This window comes from Botryllus schlosseri, chromosome 15 (assembly GCF_051294905.1).
Source record: "Botryllus schlosseri isolate E-star chromosome 15, Bs_hap1, whole genome shotgun sequence".
In the NCBI taxonomy this organism is placed as follows: Eukaryota; Metazoa; Chordata; class Ascidiacea; order Stolidobranchia; family Styelidae; genus Botryllus; species Botryllus schlosseri.
The window spans coordinates 23,725,085-23,742,806 of NC_137250.1; the positions used below are offsets into that span (position 1 = coordinate 23,725,085).

A 17,722-nucleotide genomic window follows, 5' to 3' on the forward strand; every position below is an offset into this window, starting at 1 on the left:
TTTAGCCCGAACGGTTGCGTCGTACACTGCTGGAGGAAATTGGCATTTTCGTGCAGCCTTTCTGACTGCATGTACCCAAGATGCAACGAGAACTTGCAAAGGAATATAACCTTACGCCTTAACGGTCTAGGCCAGACCGGACAATGTATTGGGCGTCTGAGTGTTGCTACGGGGATATTGAGCAGAATGGGCTATGGGTGTCACCCCATTAAGAAGTTAGACAGCAGTAGAAAACACCCCAATCGCACGCATTTGGTTTTTATGATGCAATAAACATAGAAAATTGAGGTGGACCCCGTGCGCTGGCTAGATTTTTTACATCAGACAGCGATATCAATTTCATTAATTGTTTGAATAAGCATCATTCGCTGACTACCTACATGAGGCGTATTTCGCTCGTGATGTTGTGTGATTGCGCGTCAAGCTCACTGCAGAGAGTCACTAAATATTCACAAACATAAAGCTGGATATTTCGAGCAAACTTTTGTAACAAAGCAGGTAAAACTTTTGAGTTTGTCAAGGTGCATGCTCATTTAGAGTTGATTTTATATGCTGTCAGCGCCACGCATAGAGTGACCCGCAGTTGAAATGCAATAAATTTCAACCAAAGATGTTATAATGACTGGAAAATTGTAATATATGAAAAAGGTTCACAGTGCAGAACTTACCAAGGTTCGTTTGTGAACGTGAACCTCTAACTTTGCGAGGTTCACACACAGAACGCGAACGTGAACCTCACGTTCACACCATCCCTAGAAATTAACACCACTACAGTAACAAAAAGCTAACTGAAACCGTATGATGGCACTTCGTTACTGATCTAAGATCACATTTACGTTTATGAAAACGCGTTGCGATCAGTAGCGGAGCGATGGGATACATCCCCTTTCTGGAGAGTTTGCTGTTAAATTTGTTTGTTTCAACATGCGTTGATCTAAAATATTCAAAATACATCTAATACGAGAGTACCAGAGGTATTAACTCACGAGTCAAGCTAGTTGGTAGGATATCAACCGGATTGTTGTGATCTCTGGTCCTTGAGTGCCCTCTGTCGACAAGAACCGGACGTCGGTATCGGTACATCTGCACCTACGGTAGCAAGCCCCGGCGCCGTAGTATACGAGTGCTGTTTTGTTACTGTTTTATTATACATTACTAATCTGTACTAATTACTCATAGTTTAATGAACTATGGCTAGGTTGGTCTGGGTGTACGTATGGTATGATATATATTTAATTGTGTCTTTTATATCTGGCGACCATAGCCCACAATCCATACAAGTTAGGCCATATCTTTGATTCTTTATACGTGTGTCGTGGCTTCGTCTATCTCCTAGGTCATTTACTTATGTCCGGTAATATTATGCAAGGTGATGGTAGATGTATGTATGAATTAAAATTATAGCTACACAGTTTTCCCTAATCAGATTGAAATTAGAATTATAGCTACTTGAGCTACACAGAATTTCCAAATTAGATCAGTATTATTAGATTAGGATTCGAATATTGCTGAATTCGCGACAAACTGGAAATTAGACGACAATTGAAATTAGAGCCTACAGCATAAAAGCATTTTACAAATTGGAATATAATTCGAATTTATGCAGAGACACATTTGATTTCACAAATTCGATTACAATTGGATTCCTGTCATTTTCTCTATAATTAGGCTAGGCCTACTATATCCTAAAAGATGACACAGCATTAAAATTTCTTGATCTAAGATCTTTGCTATCCAACATAGTTGTCTAGAAAAGCGCAAAACTGAAAAATATTTGAATTTTCTCTCTGGCATGTTCTTATCAACCACCAATAAGGTGTTTTATAAATTTTACTTTCAATCCATGCACTTCTTATACCTTGCCGTGACCCGGGTTGGAATCACGGTGCGTTTAGCGTAATATCTTTGGTGTGCCAAGACGGTTCTCAGCGTCACACCTGTGTGTAGTCAGTAAAATCTTTGACCTCTATCGATTAAGTCAATCAGAAACATTCTATATACTGTAGTTTTTAATCGACTACGTTTTATAGAATAGCTTCTTATCAATGCATACTTGAATAGTATCTCTCGTAGCTCATGGATTCTGAAGAGCAGCCTGGCTATGCAGCAAGCGCTATGCTAGAAGACGCCTTAAATCAATTTGATAATATCATCGGATCTGGCAAGAGCGATCGAGATTCAGAGTTCTTCGGTGATGGTTTACAAGGTATCGCACAACTTCTAGATGATTTACGCGTCACAATACAAGCAGAAGACATCAAGGCGCAGGAAAAGGACAAACTGCTTTGCTTGTTACCTTCGGATACTCTAAAGTTTTTTTGTAATTTGTTTGATTCAGAATCGAAAAATCAGCAGAATGAAGTAAAAAAGTTGAAAAGTGAGAATGAAACTTTATCATTGCAAGTCACGGTTCTGTCTGATCAAGTAGAAATGCAGATGCAGAAAATCTCGGAATTGTCGGAATCGAACAAAGAATTGACTGAGAAAGTTATCTCAAGCCAAGAAAACATTAAAAAAAAGAAATTAGCATGTAACGATTATGAGTTGAAAGTAAAATTGTTAAGAGAACAAATTGAAATGCAATCCAGAATGCCTTTAAACGCTGAAAGTGTGCAGAGTCCGTTAAAAAGGCGTCAACTACCACAAGAAGTCACTACGCCTGACGAGGGTATTGTCAGAGATGATATTGACGGTGCGTTAAAAGCTAATTTGAGATCGATGGAGCCTACAGCAACTTCAACACCTATCTCCACTTATGAAGTCAGAAATACAGACTTTGACGTAAACACACCCCCAAGGTCACCCACAGGGATTGGTAATGTTTTCCGAAAAACTGCAAATGCTCCTCAATCTGCTAGCATGGAGAGATTGCCTGCTATGACGCGAAAAAGCAACGAGAAATCTTCCAGCCAAGCAGAAAACTTGAATAACATCGGTGTGTCATCACCGGGATTGCGTCGCGTTCAACAATCATCCAAATCATCAAGTTCTCCAAATTTAGTGATCGACGAAACAGAAATTTCGCCTAGAAAAGGAATTCTCGTGAATAAAATAAGAGAGGATGACGCAGCATTCCAAAACCGCAGAAAACACGGAATCAAAAAATTTTTCAGCAGTTTCAGACTTAGAAGGACACATTCCTCTAATCTTCACGAACCGGACTTGTCATCTCAATGGGGCGCTAAAACGATAAAAAATTCAGGCATGAAAGCTTCAACCGATGGTTCGCCATTCAAAAGAGGTGGATTTAGAGCCACGGCCGGGCCTAGACTAGGAGAGGCTAAGCCAAAAACGTTTGAGCCTAAAAACGAACCCTTTTCTCAATGGACGAAACAAGATATCTGCGATTGGTTCGAAGCTTTAGGATTGGAGGCATATGTCGAAAATTGTAAGCGATATGTCGTGAACGGCAGAACATTGTTGAATGCGACGAACCATGATATTGAGAAAGAACTGGGAGTACACAACTCTCTTCATAAAAAGAAATTGTTGCTTTCGGTACAAGCAATTGGTGACGAGGATGAAGTCGAAGGTCAAATTATTAAAGGTTTAGGAATGGATCATACCGCGGTAACGCGATGGCTTGATGACATCGGGTTACCTCAGTATAAAGACGTGTTTTACAGGGCTAGAATCGATTGCCGTGTGCTGCACCATTTAACCATCTCAGATTTACAGAGGCTAAAAATCAGCAATCTTTTACACACGTTGAGTCTGCGTCGCGCGATTTACACTCTGCGAAACTTGAATTTTGACCCCATGCAATTAAAACGTAGGCCTGTTGATGTGGAAAAGGAACAGGAGCAAGTTTATCTGTGGACTAATCACAGAGTTATGGAGTGGTTGCGTTCTATTGATCTGGCAGAATTTGCTCCTAATTTGAGAGGCAGTGGCGTGCATGGATCTCTCATGGTTTTCGAGCCACAGTTTACTGGAGATGTTTTCGCGTCTTTGCTTCACATTCCGGCAAATAAGTCTCTGTTGCGACGACACTTGGTGTGTAAATTTAAGGAGCTTATACCGGCCGAACAAATGACTTTGAAGCACAAAGAAGCTTCACCAAACGGGTTGAACTTAATGGCAAAAATTAAGGTCGGCAGAAAATCGTTGGGACCTCTGGCGAGGTTGAGGAACTTCGGCGGTAATTCTTACCGTGAGTTTTCAAGCAGCGAATATGTCTGTCCAATTGAGACTAAAAACTCGCAAAAAGACTCTCTTGGCGTCCAGCGTCGTCGGCTGCAGATGAAGGAGGCTAAAAAAAGCACGCGTTTTGATATCGCGGATGATGCCAGCGATGATTCCGGTAATGTGAGGGTTGCGGAATTAGATGAACACGCAACGAAAAAGATCGGAATGTTTTCGGCTGAAATCGCGACACTTACAAATAAATGGAGTGAGGATTGAACAAAGTCAATTGTACAGTTAATGGCCGGAAATTGATAGATATGAATAACAATCTCTGTAATATCGACCGACACTTCTAATGGCGGTCTAAGCTGATTTCTTCTCAAATTACTTATCAGCCTAGGTATTTTCTGAGCAATAAAACCGAATATTGATCGATTTGCAATATCGGGAAGGATTTTTTGTCTCAATTGAGTCAACTGCGAATTTTGTAAATATTTGGTGCCTTCTTTCTCACTGAGCCCCCATTTATTCGTATTTTAGAATCTCACATCAATTTGTTTTCTGAGGTTGCCTGTGTTTGATTTCTTGACAAAATTACCGTTCAGCCTTGGCATTTTCCGAGCAACCAACCCTAATATTGATAGATTTGCAATTTAGTCTACTAAATATTTTTCAAGTGTTTGGTGCTTTCTAATACTGCTTTCATAGAAAATGGATTCGATTGACCATTGATTGTGAAGCCGTAACTTTGTTCTAGTGTTATGAGTCCTATTTTTATTGATTCTGAAACAATATCTTACTGCCTTCATGTCATTTCCTTCATATAACGATAATTTTTTTACTGTGAATATTCATTCATATATATCGATGTGCCTTACCCAGTTTTGACTTATCATATACACTTCTCACAGTGCCTTCCGATCACTACGTCATATTTATACGTTGTATCAGGCAATAACGCAGATATGAAGTGAAAATGTGTTTTGTTTTTGCGCTTCGTAAATGGAATATGCTATTCTCAACTGCCATCTGTCGGTAACATTTTCCGTTTGTCAATATTAGGTCGGGGTCATTCTTATTCCATGTATATATAAATATTGTTCTGAAGCTGCTAACCTATGAAACTTGGTCCATTTTGCCATGGACGAATAATCTTATTTCGTATGTCGAAATACTGTCCTGATCACTGGAAGTATCCATTTGCCTCGATGTTATACTGAAATGAATTGAACACCATGATTTACATTACACCGTAAATTAGGCGACATTTTATGGGTTCATGGATTTGTTTGAGTAGAACACTCTTATCTTTTTATTCTGTGTATTTGAAACACTTATTGAAGAGACAACGTCGGTAGACACAGAACGATATGAACACCCTGCAAATTCAGCATGGATTTCACAGGGTAAACTGGTGCGATGCATTCTTGTTTCCACACTGAATCGTATCTTTTCACTGCCATTCTATCATGAGAAGTTGGCAAACCAGGATTAAATATCTATCCATGTTTAATTCATATGCTTCATGCTGTATTTTTTGAATTTTCAGGACTAGACAGCCATGGTTCTATACGTACAACTAAGTCATAGGTTGGCGAGGTATGTGTTAAAGAACGCTTCAACACGCAGTGTCACAAAACCTTTATTGTCTGGAGTTGTTGTAAAGCGTTTTGGGCATTGGGATCAGAAAGTTCCCGAAGGATACGAACAGATTTTTCTACCGAAAAAGGATTTACCCGATTTTGTTCCCGATGAAGAATTGAACCCGCAAAAGTTAGCCGAGCTGGCTGCTAAATACAATCTTCGTCCGGAAGACTACAAACCTTTAGCGAACGCGGGAGATTACCCGGAGTTAGCGGAAGAAACTGCTTCCGATCGAGATCCATACTACGATTGGGACTGTCACAATTTGAGACGCAACTACGGCGAACCTTTGCACTATCACACGGAAAAGTATGACAGGCTATCCGCCCTCGATCGACGCGCTATCATGGTTGATTATAATCAAATTGTAAAAGTTCTGTCGACGATCGCGGTCTCGATAGCGCTGTTGTTGTATATTGGACAGTATTTCCCGAGGTTTAAACCCCTCGCTCCTAAAGAATACCCGGAATGGTATTCTTTTGATGATAGATTCAAAGGGAATCAACGCGGACCGATGTGGATAGAGACAGGTCGTCGACCGAGAGAAAATTACGCTTTTCCTTCCTCTCCAAACGATGGACTTCATCACTAGACTAGACAGTAGCTCTCATAATTAGGCTTGGGCAAAATCGAGTATCTGTGTGCTGACTTGGACTATTAGATAGCTAGTGTGAAATATTTTGTGAAATCAGTCTACACTCTAATTTTGATTTTAAGCTGATTTCTGTTCTTCCTGAAAATGCTACAAGAGAACTGTATAGTGCGAAACAAGTGGAGTTCGCTGCATAGACGTTTTCCGTTTTCATGATTGGGAGAATCAACTCTGATTTGATATGAACTGAATTTGATTTGATTTGGCGTTTTTGCGAATTCAGTAATTCTGATATAATTTGGAAAAACCTGTGTACTGGTACGTATAATTCTATATCTAGTCTATTTTGGAAAAAAACTACATGGCTGTGATTCTAATTCTGATCTGATTTAGAAACGCTGTAAATTTTCTAGTTTTCCAAGTCGGCCTCGGTGATTCGATTCTGAGTCTAGTATTTATCGTCGGGTCGGGTATTCGAGTATGGCACCACGTATTTTGACATTTTAATAATAATGACTCGAAGAGTTCAAATTGTATCATCGTTGTGGCGTCGACGAAAATTATACCATTACCCGTGACCCAACACCATTTCGTAGTTCTGAACCATTACTATTTTGCGGCGCTTAATGATCATCAAGAGGCTCGATCACTGCATGATCTGCACGGCAGAAATGTTTTACATCAATATTAATAGCCCCGTGAAACATATTTTCCGATGCTTACCTATATGACTAGGTTTAGAGGCTCTTATGGTTGTAATACAATGTTGAAACTATTGAAAGTATATGTTTCGTTGTTAAAATATGATTATGAGTGTGAAGGGGCTGAAATCGGCAGTCCATGAGTGTTCGATTCCTTGTGCGACATGTTTTTTTATGCTGACATCTGACTATCCAAAATTTCAAGGCTCGAACGGTGGAAATGAAGTGTTGATACATGATACCATATTTTTCAATGTTAAAATATTGCGATCGGTGTGAAGGCGTATATTTTTGTTGCTTGAAAAAATCAACTCCTACGACTCAGATTGTTACAATTGACACTCGACTCATAATCGAATACTCGAATCCTTGCGCCCATCCCTACTCGTAATAGAAATGTATACTTGTCGACTTTACTCGAGTGAAAATTCTATGACTTGATGCCTACATTATCTCCGCAGAGCTCTTTAAGCTTAAACTTAAATGTGATATGATGTTTTTTTAGGGCTGAGTAGTTAATTGTCGGTATCTCGTGTTTGAAATGTATTGCTTTCTTGCAGATGATAATATAACAGCGATAGTTCCAAAGTATTACAAAGATTATTGGTGCAATGAATCATTCTCTGCTCCACCCTGGAATCCGTTTAGCTTTTGGACAGTTTTGTACCAGAAACCTCCACTTGACGTCGGTCTGCAGCAGAATACAAGCCGGTCGCGTTCGTTCTACAAAATTTCGCAACAAACCAATCTCGGCCGAAGTCGCGTTTTGGCCGGAAGATATCCAGCACAAGAAAGGATGGCTGTCTTTTAACACAAGTAATTTACACGGGGAGAAAAATGCGCACCAGATGGCATACGAGGACATGATTATCCGGCAATTTCTAGTGGGGACATTTTATCGACTGCTGGAATCGGAAATTGTCATCAAACGGCGACTCAACATTCTGGATATTTCTGTTTTCGTGACGTCGCAAACGTTGGTTGTGAAATGCAACTTTCTGAAAGCGTACTCGGAAGAGTTTTTGTCTAAATTGTTGCGATACAACGTCAAGTTGCATTTATTAGTCGCTACGACTGACGATATGATTTACAAATATGTGTGAGGTGCAATTGACTGATGTAACCGTATTGAAATGCTTCTTTGAGGTACACAACTCCAATGTACAATATTCAGTTAGATTTCAATATGATTGACCAATAGGGCTGTTCAAAAATAACCTTTTTTCCTGAATCTTGCTGGCTACGTGATTAAATCGTGAGGTTGCCTTAAAAAACGACGCATGCCAAATTTCAATTCATTCCAATCAATATTCGCGGGTTTCGTACATTTGAAAACTTTGAATTTTTCCAAAAATGCAAAAAAAATTTTTTTTCAAATTTTTCTTTCAAGCCCATGAAATTGTTGCGCTGTCTTCAAAAACGATGCAAAACAAATTGGACTCAATTCGAAGCTGTAGAAGCGGAGTTATTCAAGTTTTTCGATGATAATTCTGGGATGATTCACCAATCAAGGATAATCCAAATAATAATTCCAAACTAGGTCGGCGTATTTTGATAAAATTCAACATCAAGGCACACAAATGACAATGACACGAAATCTGTGGTATCGATGAATATTCGCACAAATAGAATTATCGATTACATGTCTGCCAATGGCAGAATTCATGGCATCTGTTCTGATTCAATCTTCAAAGCTCTATTTCAATATGAATGTATATTTCCATTGTATGTTGAAGTTCTGTACCTCCAAGACTTTGGAGGTTAAATTTTTCATCTTTGATTTTCCAGATGTCTAATTAAAGCAAAAGGGATAAGCGCTTTCAATTGCAGTCGTTGATTGCCAGAATTTTTCCGCAAGAAAGATATCAAAGACGGCTTTTAAGGAGTAGGATGTCGTGGATGATCCGAAGGCCGTCAAGGACTTTGATTTGTAGACTTGTGAGCTCGTGGGAGAGAACTGTTCCGATAAATCGCGAAACCAGCAAAACCTGTTTATCATTGCAAGGATTCGAACAGCCACATTGTTTCCCGGACTTATACAATAAGGTCACCCTTCGCGGTGAACTCACAAATGCCGTAGAAACGAAACGAGGTTTCAATATAGAGGTCGCGATTAAACATCCTGTTATGTCTGACATTCGAACTACAACGTACTGGGTGACTTTTCTGGCGAACGCTTTTAACGGTGATTTGATTCCGTTTATGAAATCCCTAAAGGTGGGAGACAATGTGACCACGCATGCACGTTTATCTGACGACCCGCGAACTACAACTGTGTCTATCATTGCGTTCTATATAGAGAAACATTTGAATGAAAGTTTAGATGAGAATGATTCGTAATAAATTTTGTGTTATACGATGGAATAAGTCTGCGAAGATTTATATTTTCCTATTTTATAACCAGACTATGAAAAACCTGGTTTGATGTGAGTGATGGAAGTTTGATGCAGAGTACAAATTCGTTTTTGTACTATATGCAGACGTGGTTGGCTGATATTTGAGTATGCGGCACAATGTAAAACGACGGTTGAGCATATGACTTTATAACCTTCAAACTAACCCTAACCCCGAAATGTACCCAATCCCTAGCTGTTGAACCCATGGTTGTAACCAAGTCACAAGACTCCGAGTTACATGTCAATCTTCATTTTATTGTTTTGACTCGTGTTAAGTTGATTCATTTTCAATTCACCGCTGAGTCCGAACGGGGCGTAATAATTTTTTTTCACTTCCTACCGGTAGATGCCAAATTATTGCATTCGATTTGCAAAAATAGCATTGACGGTCGGTATAATCCCAGAAGTATTAATGAAAAACTCTACTAGCTTTGTTTCTATGGTTTGGAATTGCATCGCTATTGCAGACAACCCACAATTTATGGGGTTTACAATAAAATTTGGAATTTTGTTCAGATTTTCTTATGATGAATTCAAAAATTTCAATTGGCTCTGCGTTGGCTTCTACTGGTTTGAATTCAGCCGAATTTTGTGTGCAGGCAACCTAACAATTTAATCGGTGAATCCCCAGAATCCAGAATAAAAAGTTATTTTTAAACAGCCCTACTGTTCAGTCTCGAGTTCCAGTCATGTTCAACTCACTTTCTTACAACTCTGCTTGGATGATGTCGAATGCCTGGCAGATTCGAGTCTCAAAACTATAGTATACAAGTTTTCTCAGTAACATGTTTCTTCAAACAGATACGTCTGACTCAAACCAAGTCATATAGAATGTCTCATATGACTCAGGTTGAGTCGATTCATTTTCCATATTAAAAATAACGACTCTTGTCGAGTCCAGTTACCCTGTCTTTAACCCGTATACTCAAGTATTGCATGCTCATGCGTCCATTTACCAATTTCCGTACATAGTCAATGGACACTGGGCCAATTTATATGTATTTTAGAATCTCGGAATGATTTGTGGTTTTCTGAGGTCGCCCATGTTTGATTTCTTGACAAATTACCTTTCAGCGTAGGCTTGTTGTAGTCTGCTGAGGGAGAGGCAGGTTATCAACCGTGAAAAGTAGGATGATAATGTTATCTCAGTTACGTCCTATCGCTTCAAGATGCATTAGCCACACCGCAAGATCGAATATGTTCAATACCGACTCTGATGCTGATCCATCTAAAAGTTATCAAAAGTTCCCAAAAAATCCAAACAGTGTCATTATCCGCGGGGACATCTACGATATCAAAAAACGCGAGGAAAATGATCATTTACGCGTTACTTTAAAAGTAAAACGCCAATCTGTGACGAGACTCGGCGAGCCTTACGTCAGATCCGAGTATTTCAATGTGAATTTTTACGGTTTGTCTGATCCTGAGAAGAACTGGAAAATGCCGAGATATTTCACGATCGGCGACAACGTGTCTACGTACAGTAATTTGTGTTGTGTTCCCTTCTCTGATTCCATGTACTTGAAAGGGTATGCAATGAAGAGGCATCCGTCCGTTATTGATACGTTCAATGAACAGTTTTCAGAAAACATTGAAGTTGACAATGAAATGACTCATGACAGTAATCCAGTGGAGAACGTGACACGAGACGTGTGATGAGACAATTTTTGCCTTTGTACAGTTTTTTGATTTTTCCTATTCTTTATTTTTGATATTGCAATTTGCTACCTTTTTCACTGCCATCATTGAACTTGATTTCTTTTTCAATATTGCTGTCATTACTAGGGCTGGACACAATGATCTATGTACTCGAATCTGAGTCGAGTAGACTATGGTAATGAACTCGAGTACAGTTGTAAAATCAAATTTTTCGAGAACAAAAAATACGCCTTCAAGAATAGTGTTAATACGAATCGCTCACATTAGACGTAATATTGATAATATTTCCAATGTTAGAACCTCATAACCTCAGCCTTATCACAGCATCAAAAATATGTTGCAGAAGGATACACACATTCGTGGATTGCTGATATCTGTCAAGTAGTGAGCGCTACGAAATAGTCATGGTGCAGAAACACGAAATGATAACTGGCATGATTTTCATCGTGGGCGCAGAAAAGATACAGTATTTCAACTTTTCATGTCGGGACTGTTATGATGTCATGATAGGTGATACTTGACTCTAATTCAAAGCACCCAGGCAGATTTGGACTTCTAGAAAACATTCAGCCCATCCAAATTTGATTAGAATTAGAATTATAGCTATTTTTTTCAAATTGAACTTCACAGATTAGAATTAGAACATGGAAACATTTCACAAATTAGATTATGAGATTACCGACATTTTGCTTTAACTAGACAATTCTGCACCCAGGTACTGGATTTTGCCCAGCCCTAGTCATTACACATTCCAAACTTGCTTTTGTGTCGCTGCAATACGCTTCTGTTTATCTTCAGACCAGTTGAATAATCGTGTGCACATCAAAATAGCCATGTCAAGCTCGGAAAGCGAAGAGGATGAGTTCATGTTAGTTCGATATGGAACTCCGATGGAAGAACTTGACGATCCCGACATCCCCAAAAAACCTATCGCCGTTCACGAGCAAGTAGTCACAGATGCTCAAGGCAGACGTAGATTCCACGGAGCATTCACCGGAGGTTTTTCCGCTGGGTATTATAACACTGTTGATACCGAAGAGGGTTGGACACCAAGCATGTTTAAATCGTCACGTAGCGATCGCGGTAAAAACAAGAAATTTGTCCCTGAAGATTTCATGGACGAAGAAGACTTGTCTGAATATGGGATCGCGCCTCAAAAAATTGTGCCACAAACCAAATTTGCTTCCGATGAGAAAAATAAAACTGAAAATAAAGGCAGGTTTGCAAAAAATGCTACGATGCTACTCGGAATGGATATGATCCAGTCTCTTGTAATCGCAGTCAGTAGTAACGTAGGTACGACTCTTTTACAAAAAATGGGGTGGAAGCCTGGCCAAGGTATTGGCCCTAAAGTAAAGAAAATGAAAAAAAGCAATATTTTTATCCCTGAAAATGTGGAATTTGCACCCGATGATTGTATCCCAATAGAATTTAATGCGAAAGCTGATGTTTTCGGGTTAGGATACACCGGGATGGACCCTAAACTTGCTTTACATGATAAGGTTAAGAAATCTTCGGAAATCGCGATCAGAACTAAGTCTGGAGCTAAACTGTCGTTTGTAGGACAAGCGTTTGGAGTAGGTGCTTATGAAGATGAAGACCAGGACATATACGCTCAAGACAGTATGGCTAACTATGACTTGGAGATGACAGAAGAAAAAAAAGACTCGAATTATGGTTGGACCAAACCTTCGAAAGCGATCGGTGGCCCAGACCAAAAACTGGCTATCGCCGGGGCTCCGAAAATTCTTCAAAATTTCAAAAAATCTGAGAAATCGACGCGCAGAAAAAATTATCCGCCCCCACTACTGCCTCCTGACTATGACGCTTTTAAAAGGTCAAAAGTAATGCAAGAATACGGCGAGTTTGGGGATTCGCGATCACAAGTGACTTATGCTGAAGAGAGAGAACGTAAATTTCATCGTTTAGATCCAAACGACAGAGGCGAGATTTTGGGCGAAAAACCCAAAATTGAGGAATCTATAAAATTTGATGAGAAAGATTCTGTGTTTACGCTGCTGAAACCATCCGATCGTCAGCGTTTGCAAATTATGAAGCATGGCGGTGTTGGTCAGCCTTTGCCAGTTGTGCAAAAACCACCGAAAAGGTCCGGTTTTTACGAGCCTTTTGCGTCTAATCCAGCAAAACAAAAACGGTACGAAGCATATCTTGATTTATTGAGAAAAAAAGAGGCCGAGCCGTATTCAAAAATGGAACGCGACCCGAATATGACAGAATGGGAAATGCAGCAAGAAAGGGAAGAATTTATGAAATCTTCTCGTTTTTTCCAGCCGTTGTCTGCGACAATGTCGTCACGGTTTGCGCCCGAGTCTGAGTCGTTGAAACACGAAAACGAGAAGGAAATAGCCCAAAAAGAAGCCGCCAAAATGAAAATGTTCGGCATGCTAACGAGAGACGCGTTCGAATGGCATCCCGATTCTTTACTGTGTAAACGATTCAACGTCCCAAATCCGTACCCTAATTCTGACATCGTAGGAGTCCCAGGTCAAGATTCCGGACGGTTAGAAATGTTTTTGCATCCTGACGATGTGAAACAGAAGAAAACCGTAGATATCGGGTCTAAAAACACGGGTATCGTGAAAGACATTAAAAATCCTCTGTTGCTGAATCGCGATATCACAAAAAGCGTGTCGCGCTGGGATGCTAAACCTGTGGAACAAATTGTGGCCCAAAAACCAGAAGATGACATTGTAAATACTATGAATACTTCAAAATCTGCCCAGCAGGATAAGCTGATAGACCCAGCTGATACAACCCAAGCTTCAACCGAGACAGATTCAGATTCAGCCGAATCTGCCGATGATAGTTCGGAGGAAATCGAAAAGACGGAACGCCCTCCTATGGACATATTTCGAGCTATTTTCGCAGACTCTGATTCGTCTGATAGCGACGACGAAGAAGTCCTGACTCGTAGTTCGAAAATGAAAAAATCCGATGAGTCACACCCTAATGATGATTTTCGGACTCAAAATTCCAAAACTAAACGAGCTGATGAGTCGCACGCTGATAATAACCTTTCAAAGGCCAAGTCCAATGTTAACAAGCCTCAATTTCATAAATTTTCACTTCCCAGCAAACAGCACGCTGAGATACCTGTTGTCTCGCAAGAATGCGGAAGTCTTGAAAAAACGGATTCTACTCCAATGGAAACTCTTGAACCTGCCTCACATCCTAGCAGTTTAGTCTTAGAGGAAAATGCAGAAAATAAACCACTATTCCATAGATTTTTACCAAAAACAGAAAGACTGATGGCCAAAAGACCAAACGATGAAATGTCTGAGACTGATTCGACTCCTGATTTGTTCGGGCCCGTGTTGCCACCGATAAAAATTCCTAAAATTTTGGAAATAAACGAAACGAATGACAAGAAATCGAAAAAGTCGAAGCACAAAAAGAAGAAGAAACACAAAAAAGATAAAAAGAAGAAATAAACCATTTCTATTCGATATTTTATTCCGCTTTGTTCTAACAATATCTCATGTGATCTATTTTCTATGTCTAGTCTACTTTGTTATCCACAACAACATGATTATCACCAATCAGGGCTACTCATGAACATTTCAAGACTGATGTGTTTTCAATTGGATTGGGGTATCAAAGGATTAGGTTTGGGAGTAGGACCCAGGACGCCATACAATTTTGATATACGCGGGGAAACCTTGATTTGTGATGACCATGTTTTGGATAAAGATGAGTACCCTGGACTTTTTATTCAATATTTTATTCAATCTCGTATTTCATTTAGGATGAGCAAGTGACAGAATGAGAATCGTAGAAATAATATCGTTTACTTGTTGGATTCAGTGCTGTCTCTGCGAAAATGGCGGCGCCGTCGAAGAAGCTTCAAAGCGTGTTAACGGCACGAAAAGTCCGATAGAAATTTACAGAAATTTGTTCAAAATGAAGAGAAAGGAACAGATTTTGATGATTGAGAAAGTAATTCTGATGGACGACGTGGAGAAGCAGAATAAAATGATTGGTATCATGCTGAAAGGAATCATTCAGGTGAGTTTAAGTTGTGGGTGTTTTTACTCAAATAGACGACGTATGAAAACTACTCTTGAGTGGAAGCTGAAAATGAAAGTATGAAAGCTGCTGAAGCAAGTAGTTTAAAAAATTTGATTTGGTTGAGTCATGGTATATTTTCAGCAGTCGAGAAGAAGCGGCTACTTCCAAAATCCCAAGATGTATCGTCGAGACTAACGGAAAATGAATAATGACACTGCAAATTGGCACAATTTTAGACAATATATTCAGTTACCATGAAACAGATTATATCAAGTGGTTGTTACGAAAATTTACCTCATGAAATGAATGCAAACTCATCCGGAAAATATAGAGTGCAAAAATTAACTTTCAACTACTTTTACCTAAAAGCTGTTCGAGTAGAAGAGAAAATAATCCAGAAACAGGAGCACTTGAGTAAGTATTGGAAATGGGCAAATCATGCTCGAGTACTCTGAAAAGTAGGAGTACCCTGTTACTGACCAGTGACCACCCTTGAAGAGTTGGACGACTACCGTAATTTTCCATGTATAATGCGCAAAATTTTACCAATTTTTTGCCCTAAAATAAGGGGGTGCGTATTATACATGGGTAGAGCAGGCCTTGAAAAAAATCTCCCTCGATCAAAAACTTGAAATCACACCTTCATGTTTGTTTCCAATCGCGCATCACCTCTAGCCATCGTGCCCCGTAATTCGTATTACAGAGTGTAACGCGCTGCCAAATAGAGAAGGGTGTTGCCAATTAACGAAAAGCGTGTTGCCAATTAACGAGAGTCGTCTGCACAGCACGCGATCTCTTGCTGAGTTAGTTTGCCGTTTGTACGCGAGCGAAATTAGGTCGCTGATTGCTACAAGCGTGCGCGGCAATCCTTGCTGATTCATCGCGGCAACGACAGGCCTCAACAATCGCATACACAAGAGGCCATGTGCGCAAGACGTAATCGCTTGCGTAATCAGTCGCATCTCCAACAGGACTGGTGCGCCCGACGTAACCGTTGGCCTGAGCAATCGCATCTGGCCTCGTGCGCAAGATGTCGCGTCGCCGGCCTCACAGGCTTTGGCTGCTATCTACTATCGCATAGAGTTACCGTTACTTGTATAATGATTAGCAATCGCATCTGTAATAGGCCTCGTGCGCAAGATGTCGTGTGTCGCTGGCCTGAACTATCGCGTCGTTGACCTCGCAGGCTTTGGCTACTATCTGCTCTCGTTCAGAGACAATGCCGTTTATTGTATTATGATTAGCAATGGTTATGTCATCATTGTTCGACAGTGACATCGTAAAACAGAACGACATCGTGTACTAAAACACAACTATTCATGTACTGTGAATGCAGGGTGCGTACTATACATGGGTACAGGCTTTTCCCAGAATTTACACGCCATTTTAAGGGTGCGTATTATACATGGGGGCGCACTATATACGGAAAATTACGGTAAATAGTTTGAGCTTTTCCAAATTAGATTAGAATTGGAATTATAGTGAGACAGATTTTTCCTAATTAGTTTATAATTTCAGTTGCTGAATTCGCGAAAACATGGAAATTGAAAATTAGAAAGAAAAATAATGTTCAGTTTGTATCTAAATGTAGTTAATTCTCATACGCATAACTTGTTTCAAACTATACAGTTATCCTGTAGCAGTTTCAGTTAAGCTAGAAATTACGTTAGAATTAAAATTAGAGCACAGAAAATTTCATAAGTTCGATTAGAATTAGATCACAGGCGTAACTGGAATTATATGTCTGGCCAAGTTTGCGCTGCGGGACGTAAACAAACAATGCAGTTGCAATTCTAATGATGTATCTTTCAGACAATAGCAAAAGGCAAAGAAATTCTTACACAAGCCCAATTTGAAGCAGGGGGTTCATTTCCGGAAGACAACAAAGTTAAAGATGGATATTCTATGGTGCTTGAGAGCACTGCCTTGTTCACCGATCTCATCGTACGATTCCCATTCATTTCTGGGCGCGAGTTGAAAAAATTGGACTTTGAGAATTGGATAGATAATTTGAAATGGGCGAAGGACGTTTGCGTGAAAAGCGGAGTTTTTGTGGAAAAACACAAACAGATCCTGACGAGTTTGGGGCAGGAGATGAAATTTGATGAACCGGATCCGGACTATCGTAACCCGTTCCGGCATCCGCCTAAAAACGTCGAAATGTCTTCGGAGGAAAGGCAGAAGCTTCATGAAGAGAGGAAACGCAAAGAAAAAATCGCGGCCAAGAAAAAGAAGAAAACGGCTCCGAAATTAACGAAATCAGAGCTTTAACCAAAATAGTTATCCAAGGGCTGGGCGAAATCGAGTACCTGACGGACTCGAATCCGAATTGAGTATTAGTCTCCGTGTCAAGTGTTCGAGTATCACTCATTAAAGTATTATTTCACAGAAAGCTAAAAACCATAAATGTGATTTTTAGGGGGGTGAAATCACGCAAAAGGGCAACCTCAAAACAGACATGGCTGTGTTGGTGTTGAAAATTGGCTAAAAAATCAGACTTGAAAAACCATTTGATGCTCATATGTAAATGAGATATGATCAAGAATTTGCTCATATGTACACATTGTACGATC

General features: G+C 39.8%; 6 protein-coding genes across 7 annotated transcripts in view; 5 read left to right on the top strand and 1 right to left on the bottom strand.

Moving 5' to 3' along the window:
• LOC145457804 (RNA polymerase-associated protein CTR9 homolog) overlaps nt 1–17,722 on the bottom strand; it is a 486,484-nt gene that overhangs the window by 42,796 nt on the left and 425,966 nt on the right. The gene's annotated exons all lie outside the window — the stretch shown is intronic.
• On the top strand, nt 1,873–4,414 carry LOC145457809 (liprin-beta-1-like). The gene has a single exon (XM_080336104.1). The coding sequence runs from the start codon at nt 2,077–2,079 to the stop codon at nt 4,402–4,404; it is 2,328 nt and encodes a 775-aa protein (XP_080192230.1). The 5' UTR covers nt 1,873–2,076; the 3' UTR covers nt 4,405–4,414.
• The window catches only part of LOC145457834 (NADH dehydrogenase [ubiquinone] 1 beta subcomplex subunit 8, mitochondrial-like), a 107,204-nt gene continuing 95,135 nt past the window's right edge, over nt 5,654–17,722 (top strand). Inside the window, exon 1 of the mRNA XM_080336132.1 lies at nt 5,654–6,938. Coding sequence (XP_080192258.1) covers nt 5,690–6,364 — 675 coding nt within the window. The 5' untranslated portion in view covers nt 5,654–5,689 and the 3' untranslated portion in view covers nt 6,365–6,938. The remainder of the gene's footprint in view (nt 6,939–17,722) is intronic.
• Nucleotides 7,677–8,168, top strand: LOC145457629 (small ribosomal subunit protein uS3m-like). The gene has a single exon (XM_080335850.1). The coding sequence runs from the start codon at nt 7,677–7,679 to the stop codon at nt 8,166–8,168; it is 492 nt and encodes a 163-aa protein (XP_080191976.1).
• Nucleotides 11,827–14,836, top strand: LOC145457298 (G patch domain-containing protein 1-like). Its single transcript, XM_080335487.1, has one exon. It carries the CDS (start codon nt 11,954–11,956, stop codon nt 14,570–14,572), a length of 2,619 nt encoding a protein of 872 aa, XP_080191613.1. The 5' UTR covers nt 11,827–11,953; the 3' UTR covers nt 14,573–14,836.
• LOC145457299 (coiled-coil domain-containing protein 134-like) lies at nt 14,852–17,606 on the top strand. Its single transcript, XM_080335488.1, has 2 exons — nt 14,852–15,146; nt 16,962–17,606. Exons 1-2 carry the CDS (start codon nt 14,904–14,906, stop codon nt 17,418–17,420), a joined length of 702 nt encoding a protein of 233 aa, XP_080191614.1. The 5' UTR covers nt 14,852–14,903; the 3' UTR covers nt 17,421–17,606.

Excerpts from the sequence above, each read along its gene's own strand:
- LOC145457629 (XM_080335850.1), top strand. The coding sequence starts at position 7,677 with ATGAATCATTCTCTGCTCCACCCTGGAATCCGTTTAGCTTTTGGACAG.
- LOC145457299 (XM_080335488.1), top strand. The coding sequence starts at position 14,904 with ATGAGAATCGTAGAAATAATATCGTTTACTTGTTGGATTCAGTGCTGT. Across the intron at positions 15,147-16,961 it reads TGCTGAAAGGAATCATTCAG|ACAATAGCAAAAGGCAAAGA; the intron begins GTGAGTTTAAGT and ends TGTATCTTTCAG.
- LOC145457809 (XM_080336104.1), top strand. The coding sequence starts at position 2,077 with ATGGATTCTGAAGAGCAGCCTGGCTATGCAGCAAGCGCTATGCTAGAA.
- LOC145457298 (XM_080335487.1), top strand. The coding sequence starts at position 11,954 with ATGTCAAGCTCGGAAAGCGAAGAGGATGAGTTCATGTTAGTTCGATAT.